At 43.9% G+C, this 9849-nt stretch overlaps 1 protein-coding gene across 1 annotated transcript; it reads left to right on the top strand.

The window, feature by feature from the left end:
* Positions 1 to 9300: 9300 nt before the first annotated feature.
* On the top strand, positions 9301 to 9849 carry LOC129765807 (uncharacterized protein K02A2.6-like). Its single transcript, XM_055766238.1, has one exon. It carries the CDS (start codon positions 9301 to 9303, stop codon positions 9847 to 9849), a length of 549 nt encoding a protein of 182 aa, XP_055622213.1.

Here is a 9849-nt window from a genome sequence, read left to right as displayed (position 1 = left end):
GATCTATCTGACAGCTCGGGAGAGCCAGTTATCGGAGTTGTGATCTGTCGGATTTGCTGCTCTGAGATGTACACACTCAATGCAATTCACTATTAAAAAGTTATAAAACCAACACGGAGTATTTGTTGCAGATAGGGATTGAAATTAAAACGTCCATTCTTTTTAGCGTAATTCTTAATGTAACTCGATTTTCGCTTTCAGATTGATTATTCCACGGAAAAAAATTCCCCAGCAAATATTAAATCGTATAACTTGGCATATTTTAAGTAAATATATAATGTGGTAAAATCTAAAAAAGGCGAATACCTCGATTTTCTACATCACATATAGCGTCGGTTTTGGCCTTGTTCTCACTGCAGCGGGGCGTCAGCGTGGCTTGAGCGGGGCGTGTGACGCTTACGATTAAACGTGGTGAGCTTGGTTTTGGTGTGTGGCCTGCGTGCAAACGAAAACACTTTCCTCTAGCATATGTTTGTTTACAGTAGTGACATAATTTAATTTTTTTTGTTTTTCCTTTATTTTTTACGTTTTTCACCCTCCGAGTTTTTAGCCGGATACGTCCAACAATATTGGAATATTGAAAAATAAACCAATTTTCATTCTTTCATTCAAAAACACACATTGACAATTTTCATAGAACGCCGCTGACACGGTGCAATGTGAGTGAATTAAAATATCGCGGCAAGAAGTGAACAAGCCCCACTCACGCCACGTTGACGCCCCGCTGCAGTGAGAACATGCCCTTTATGATATACACGATCGTAAAATCGATCTATACGAAATAAAATACTGGCAAACCTTTTTTTTTGCGATCTTTTTCTCTGCGATTTTTTTTGCGATTTTCTGTTCTTGTGCGGTATATGAAAAGAAACGTATTTGACGAAGTTATCGCCCGATGATGTCAGTATTGCAAGAGAGATTACTTATCGTGTAGTACATGCTCGCAAACGGCTACTATTTAAATTCCAGCCGAATCGGACTCGTAGTTTTGTTTTGACCGTGTGTGGAAGCGGGTGCGTTCGCGGATTTTAGGAAAATGGAATAGGCACTACGAAGTGCTGCTCCATCAATCGTATTCTCCAGATTTAGCCCCGTGCGACTTTTTTTTGTTTCCAAATTTGAGAAAGTCTCGCAGGACAAAAAATTGAGTCGAAAGAGAAGGTCTTCGCCGCCACGGAGGCCTACTTTGCAGACCTCGAGAAAACGTATTTTTCAGATGTATTAAAGAAGTTGGAGCATCGCTGGGTCAAGTGTATCGAGCTAAAAGGAGACTTCTTCTTCTTCTTAAATGGCACTAACGTTCGTAGAGGAACTTCGCCGTCTCAGCGTAGTATTACTTGCGTCATTTTTATTAGTACTTAGTTGAGATTTCTATGCCAAATAACACGCCTTGAATGCATTCTAAGTGGCAAGTTCAAGAATACGCGTGACCACAGTGCAAGTTGGAGTAAATTTCATTGACGACAAATCCTCCGACTAGAACGGGAATCAAACCCGAACCCCCGGCATGTTAGGTGTGACGATAACCATTCGGCCACGGGAGAATATGTTGAGAAATAAATCGCTACTTTTCCAATTTTTTGTTTTTTTTTGTAGGCAAATTACTTATCGGACTGCCCTCGTATATGCGTCGGAATTATCCCCTATGTTGCGCATGATGATTTTTAATAGCAACATGCAACCAAAAGCACAACACAGCCACGCGCAAACGAAAAGACAAATTGTCCCATCGCAAAACAGGGAAACAAAAGGAAATCGAACGGTGAACGGCGTGGGATTGAGTTATTTTCTTGGGGAAACTTTTTTTGTGCGGTTCCTATCTATCGCAGAAAAAAAAGTTTTTTTTTCAAATTGTGTACCGAACACGATTTTTGAAGCTATTGGTGAAGCTTTGTATGATTTTTTTACGTGATTTTTTTGTGCGGTACCTATCCCCCGCACAAAAAAAAAAGGTTTACCAACCACTACTCGCTAGATGTGCATCTCCACAGAATAATTCTTGTTCAAAACAATGTCTGTTGGTGTGGAAACGGTTACGATGACATCGATCATGCAATTGGGCAATATACGGATAATTACGCAGCCAGAGAGTACCTTTGGAATGCCCTTGAGGCTCAAGGAAGATAACCCTATGTTCCTGTTAGAGACGTGTTGGGAACTCGCGACATCTCCTATATGTAGTTGATCGATATGTTTGCGAAACGGTCTAGTATAAGAATTTAATGCTTTTGTGTTTTTCTTTTTCGTTATTAGTTGGTTTGTCTTGTCCCCTCATCTCACCGTCGCCCACCCTCGACAGCTAGTCGAACACCAGATGCTATCCCTGGTCATTATGCACAATGCTACAGTGCGTGCGGCAATCCTCGGTTGAGACAACGATACCTCATATCCAGATCCCTAACCTGACCAGTCCCACAAACATTTTTGCCCCTCTAACCTCGATTAAACCGCGAGTAATCGGTTGAATCCTATTAAACACAGATTTAAGTTGAAATTTTGTATTTTGTCCCTAGGGGCCGACGTTGAGCTTTTTGATAGGCAAGCGCTGACTGACTGGATTGACAGTTACAGGATAAGAAAAGAAAATATATACGGTGTGTTTTCGGATGTTTTACAAAATGTGAATACTTTCTAGTCGAATTTCTGACTATTTTCTATTTTTACAATAAGTATCTTTGGGAGCTGGGGGAGGCGATCTGGCGTAGGGGCAACATCTATACTTCTCACGTTAAAAATCACGAGTTCAATTCTCACTCCCGACATTCTTCCAAAATGTAAGGTTAAAAATGGAATCAAATACTCTTTATTCACAATCTAATGATAATTTATTCTTAGAAACGGACTCACTCGCTCTTAGAAACGCACTCACTCGCTCTACTTGAATATGCTTCCGCTGCGGTTGTGATACCGTCACCACGTGGTTATTACCAGCGGCTGCGCCGGCTTCCTGAGATCTGCTACGCTGTGTTTTCCGGTTCCCAACCGGCAGGATGGTCGCCTTCTGCTGCTATGGCTTACAATTCCGACCATGGCCGGGCGATTTGATGATAGGGTCTGGTCGTATATTGATGGACGACCTTCGGCGGCTCGGATAGCGGTGTGTGCACTTCGAAGGAAGGAAGGTCTTGAATTATAGAGACTTTAAACTTTTGCAGTTCATTCGTCTCTAGCCTTGAGAAAGGCCCTTTGAAAACTCTACTCTACTCTATTACTCTACTCCAGCGCTACCACCTCCGCCCTCTTGCCTTGAGAAAGGCACTCGATCCCTCGCCATCCAGCTCGTCCAGCAACGATGTTGTCCAGTCGGGGTCCACACAAAGAAAGCTGGTGTGCACTTCGAGAGGTATTATTCCGGTTTTGTTCACTCGTGACACCTTGCATTCACTGTCGGAAAATAACTCAATTGTGTCGACTCACTAATTCTTCGACTGGATGCGACCTCTTCACTTTTTGTAGGCCTCACTAATAGCGAATTCGTTTTTGTTCAGTTGCAACCCCAGTGCCGCACTAACTGCTGTCAAAACGTTTTTTTATTCACTCAGTTTCAACCTAGTGTCGCACTAGGTTCGCCCCGAAAGCTGTTAGTTTCGCACTGAGATGTTCCACGGGTTGGCACTCGGCTTCACCAAAAACTATACTGAACTGTCAAGTTCCGAGTATTGTTTTGGAAAATCTGAAAATAAAGACTATTAAAATTGAAAACCTGCTGCTTTTGCTTTTGTATTATTGGAATCGTAATCCAATTCAGATTCTGATTTTGAGGGGTATATTCGCGTAGACGGCATTAAGCTTCGTGTGCTTTCATTGGGAGGCGAAAATAATGATGGATATTCAGGTGGAATAAACATGCTTTCAAAATCAAAATTATGAATGAAAATTTACTTTAACGTAGCGAATAATTATTTTATGCGATGTAACAAGAGGTTTTTTCCGATATCGCAGAAACATATTGAACGAAAACTGTGTCTAAATTTTCATTCAAACTTTTACATTTTTACACTGCACTTGGCCCTTCTGATCTGAAAGAGAATAATTTACCTCCGAAGCACTAATATCGCCACCAGACGTCGACACTGTACATTTGTCGTCGCAAATATAAACAAATCAGACTATATAACGCACACCAACAAACCACCACATTCGTGAAACTGAAAACGTTTTTTTATTACAGAGTCAGTTTGGCACTGACTCAGTTTTAAAAACGAATTCGCTATAACTTTGCACATTGTAAACGTTTTCCTGAACAAACCCATTATTGCAAAAGCAATAAATTTATTTTCGAATACTAGTTTCATTAGCAAATTTGGCTTGCGGAAATTAACTCCACTTTTTACTTCGCTAATGCTAGAGTAAGAGACCGTCTAGAGGACTAGAAGGCCTTATATAGCATTCCTGATCCCGTTCTTACAAAGGGTCGTACGATACTTGGCGTGATCACGCATTAATTGTAGATTGCGCGTTTTGTGCTCAATTATATGCCGCACTGGTATCCGCGTTGACAGCATTGAGCTTCGTATTACAAAATGGGGGAGTAGGCATGACAATATGGGTTTGCAGAAGAAACACTTTTAAAATCAAAATTATGAATGAAAAATATTTTTCCCAAATCAAATTAGTATTTACAAATTAGTATGTAAATTAAAATCACTTATGCTTGCAAGTATTGAAAAATTATCATATAAAAATTGTGTCTAAAAATAGTTTTATATTATAATGTTAAGTTTTGGGAAGAATATCTGAAAATTCATAGAAAATAGTTTAAATTAGGGTCAGAACAACGTACTTTTTGTAGGTAAAAAACGCCAAAAAAAAATTTCATACAAATTTTAGCAATTTAAAACTGCCTCAGGGCCGACTAATCTGATAGAAAATAGTTGGCCGCATACACACTAATGTCGTATCCAGATGTCGACACCATTCCGCCGTCAACGTGAATTAGTATCGGCTCAACTGGTGAGTTTAACAGGGATGTGAGCTGTGAAATCCGTCTGTTATCCCTGCGCTAACTAGATTTGAATTTTGAAATATCTATCCGAAATGAGTGCCGTCTCACCTAATGGCACATCGAGGGCCTGATTCTCGAATACACTTCACGGTGGAAAATAAACGGCACGCCATTGAACTACGTTTTACGAGTTATTGAAATGTCGAAGATAATAATGAGTTCTCAGGCAGAACGAGCACTTTTCAAACAAAAAATCATTAATGAAATTAACTTCTTCGTATCAAACTGGTATTCAATGTGAGTGGAAAACTTTGTTTTCTTCATGTGATATAATAATCTCATACAAAAGATTCATCTGAAGATAATTTGATATTATAATGATAAATTTAGTGGGAAACTAATCTCGTATCCAGATGTCGACACTGTACCGTTGTCATCGCGAATACGTTTCATTCCGTTTCCACCGTGAAGTGTATTCGTAGTGTATTCGAAAATCAGGCCCCGATTCTTTTTTCCGTGATGCAAGTTTTCCCCCTTTTTTGGAATACGTTGCGTGATGACGAAACTCATTTGGAGTTGTCGGAAACTCGATTTCAATTTTGATTTGATTTGCGAAATTCGTTTCTGTTTTTCTTTGTTTAATTTATCTTATGTAATTCAATTATTTCTTGTGCTGTTAATTACATTTAAAACAATATTTGTTTTTTCATTGGTATCAAAACTATCACCAAGCGTTTGATTTAACTGATTTAGAATTATCAGGGCTTCCGAAGTGTCTGGCATCATGTTGAATAGCATATTTATCAACACTTTAATGCTTTACACACAGAAGAGATGCCCCATTATGCGCGAGTTGCTATATCTGGTATACGTTGTGTCGTCCATGTGCTCACACGGAACTACTGCGTCCATCATGCACTATCCCTATCGCTATTATAACTCTGTCCACTCGGTGACCTATCGTATGCACGAATCCTTCATGCAGGCTTACGAGACTGTGCTCCGACTTACGTTCCACTATTCGGTGAGCGCATCGCATGTAGCCTTTATACGTACTATCGTACCTCTCTTATACAGGCCACTCGATGACCGTATCATACACGTTATCGTATGTCTTTCTCACGCATGCTGTAATACTGTGCTTCGCCTTGCTTCCAACATCATGTTTTCATTCGCACGGAACCACCAACGCACTGATTGGTAAAAACTGTCGCTACGCCCTGGTACATTCCTTCAGATCCATCACACCATCGATGAATACCAAATTGCTAAATTACATTTAGCAAATATGCACCCCTTTACCATCCCTCATCTACAACCATGCCTTCTTCTTCTTCTGTAGGAGCATTGGACCACTGTGACCATTAGTTTGATCTATTGTGGTGCACTCCAGTTTTCTATCTATGTCCGTTCCATCACTCAGGGAATAAGTGAATGTCGCACTAGGCGTAATGAATGATTTAAATTGTCTTGGTGTTGATAGAGCCCCCCACTTGGCTTCAATCATTGATATTTCCCAGGTTCTGATTTCAGGCAGGATGTAGACTGTTGGGAGGACATCCCACCAACCGTCAATTGGCGTTACCAAATTTGCCAGCGGGGCTCTCCAGCTGACAGCCGTCAGCTTGACAGATGCCGCCGCGGCTCTCAGTTTACATTGTCGTCGACAACGACAGCCATCATTGGAACACAAGTTAAAATTTGAGATCAGCAGCTCGCGCACATTAGTTTTATTGTTCGTAGTTATCGTCTAATAAATATATGTATTTTTACCACTAATCGCGAGTTGCTCATTCATAACCCACATATCGCAACAGTGGCGACGAGATAGTGGTGGAGTTGAGCTAATTTAGTTCGTTTATCCGGGAAAAAACGCTTTTCGTGAATTACGTGAAAGCACGTGGAAATTTTCGCAATGACGACCAATCAAGCCGGTGCAGCAAGTGGAGCAGCTCAACAGCAGCCGAACTTTCCGGATGCCATTTTGCGGATCCTGAACAATCAACACACGGTCATAACGCAATTGCCGCAGCAGATATCAGCCACCCAGACTGCCATCACGAAGTTGTCCTGCAATGAAACCGTACTGGATTCCCTCTCAAGCAACATAGCGGAATTCGTATACGAGAAAGAGAGCGGGCACACATTCGACGCGTGGTTTTCCCGCTACACCGATCTCTTTGAGAAGGACGCCGCCAAATTGGATGACGCTGCTAAGGTTCGACTCCTCCTACGGAAAATGAGCCCACCGGACCACGAGCGCTACCACAGCTTTATCTTACCAAAGCTCGCTCGTGAGTACACCTTCGCCGAAACGGTAGAAAAAATGAAATCACTGTTCGGTGCGTCCACTTCAATCTTTCGTCGACGGTACAACTGCCTCCAGACAACCAAGGAGGACAGTGAGGATTATCTCGCCTACTCGTGCCGGGTGAATAAGTCCTGTGTTGACTTCAATCTGTCAGAACTTACTGAAGAACAATTCAAGTGTCTGACGTTTGTGTGTGGCCTCAAGTCCAAGCAAGACGCCGAGATCAGAATGCGGCTAATCAACAAGCTCAATGAAGCTGCGGATCTTACTCTTCAACAAGTAGTTGAGCAAAGGAACAACCTCGTCAACCTCAAGATGAACACTGTTATGGTAGAAAACCCATCGGGAGTGAATTTCGTTGCTCACAACCAGAAGAACAGGCGTCGATCAACCAGCAGCACTCCCTCGCACGATCAGCCCAGAACACCCTGTTGGTCCTGCGGAGGGATGCACTTCAGCAAAGATTGCCGTTTTCGCGATCACAAATGTCGCGACTGCGGTAAGCAAGGTCACCGAGAAGGGTACTGCGCATGTTTTTCATCGAAGTCGGCAGCGAGCGGTTCGAGAAAGCAGCTACCGAAGAAAATCAAGATGAAGAAGAAGCGTGAGCAGTCAACAAAGACGGTGACAGTTCGGAACATTCGTCAGGGTCGAAAAGTCATAGGAGGGTTGTGTTCGAGACACGATACTTCAGCCACATTGATCTGTCGGACGCCTACCTCCAGGTCCAGGTCGATGAGGCAAGCCAACCACTTCTTACAATCAACACGCATAAAGGCCTCTACCAGTTCACCAGACTGTCACCCGGCGTCAAATCAGCTCTGGGAGCGTTCCAGCAAATAATGGATACCATGCTTGCTGGTCTGGAATGCACCTCTGGTTATCTGGATGACATCCTGGTAGGGGGCCGAACGTTGGAGGAATATCGTCGGAACCTGTATCGGGTCCTCACTCGCCTGCAGGAATTTGGGTTCACCGTACGCATTGAAAAATGCAGTTTCAACATGCGCCAAGTGAAATATCTGGGTCAAATTCTCGATGGAGATGGCATTCCACCAGACCCGGAGAAGGTAGCAGCAATTGCCAACATGCCACCCCCGCACGACGTTTCTACACTTCGCTCGTACCTGGGTGCCATTAATTATTATGGCAAATATGTAAAGGAAATGCGCACTCTTCGGCAGCCGCTAGACCAGCTGCTGAAAGCGGACACCAAGTTCGAGTGGTCGTCCGCCTGCCAAAAGTCATTCGATCGCTTCCGGGAGGTTCTTCAATCACCGTTGCTTCTGACGCACTACAACCCTAACATGGAAATCGTCGTGTCGGCGGATGCATCAACGGTCGGGCTGGGAGCCCGCATCGCCCACAGATTCCCCGATGGGTCCATCAAAGCCATTTATCACGTGTCCCGTAGCCTAACCCCAGCCGAAAGCAACTACAGTCAAGTCGAAAAGGAGGGCTTGGCACTGGTGTTCGCAGTGACGCGGTTTCATAGAATGCTGTTCGGTCGTCGATTCACTTTGGAGACCGATCATAAACCGCTCCTGCAGATATTTGGCTCAAAGAAAGGTATTCCCACCTACACCGCTAACAGGCTCCAGCGGTGGGCCTTAACCTTTCTCCTTTACGATTTCGAAATCCACTACATCTCTACGGATAGCTTCGGTCACGCGGACATACTCTCCAGACTCATCAACCGTCACGTGCGACCAGAAGAGGAATACGTGATTGCCAATCTCCAACTGGAACACAGCATTCGCACCGTCATCAACGAGTCGCTGCAGGTTTTCCCGCTCTCGTTCAAGGCCATCCAGAGCGGAACCAAAAGCGACGCGAATTTGCAGCAAATCATTCGTTTCGTCAACGAAGGCTGGCCGTCGAAGAAGACCAGCATTATCCCGGAATCCAACAATTTTATCAACGTCGGGAGTGTCTCTCCGTCGTAGCTGGATGCCTACTCTATGGTGAAAGGTTGGTCATCCCGCCAACGTTCAAAAAGCGCGTTCTCCAACAGCTGCATAAAGGACACCCCGGAGTTGAACGAATGCGTTCCGTCGCTCGTCAATATGTTTACTGGCCAAACATCGACGACGAGGTAGCGAAGCTTGTCGCTTCGTGCAACGAGTGTGCCAGCGTAGCCAAGACAGACCGGAAGACTACCATGGAATCCTGGCCCGCACCGGAGAAACCGTGGCAACGGTTACATCTGGATTACGCCGGTCCGCTGGATAGGAACTATTTTCTCATTCTGGTGGATTCGTTCACCAAATGGCCAGAAGTCGTACGAACCAAGGAGATCACCACCACAGCAACCTTGCGAATCCTTCGTGGCATCTTCGCAAGATACGGTCAGCCGGAAACATTGGTCACAGATAATGGGACACAACTCACCAGCGACCGGTTCGAATCATACTGCGACACGAACGGTATCGTTCACCTGAAGACAGCGCCATTCCATCCACAGTCAAATGGACTAGCAGAGAGGTTTGTCGACACGTTTAAACGGTCGCTCAAGAAAATCACCGCAGGGGGGGAAACCCTCGACGAAGCCATCGATACCTTCCTTCTGTGCTACAGAACAACACCCTGCTAA

Source organism: Toxorhynchites rutilus, chromosome 2 (assembly GCF_029784135.1).
Source record: "Toxorhynchites rutilus septentrionalis strain SRP chromosome 2, ASM2978413v1, whole genome shotgun sequence".
NCBI classification, from domain to species: Eukaryota; Metazoa; Arthropoda; class Insecta; order Diptera; family Culicidae; genus Toxorhynchites; species Toxorhynchites rutilus.
Note: the sequence above shows the minus strand (reverse complement) of the source record. Positions and strands in the feature narration are given on the sequence as shown.

Excerpts from the sequence above, each read along its gene's own strand:
- LOC129765807 (XM_055766238.1), top strand. The coding sequence starts at position 9,301 with ATGCGTTCCGTCGCTCGTCAATATGTTTACTGGCCAAACATCGACGAC.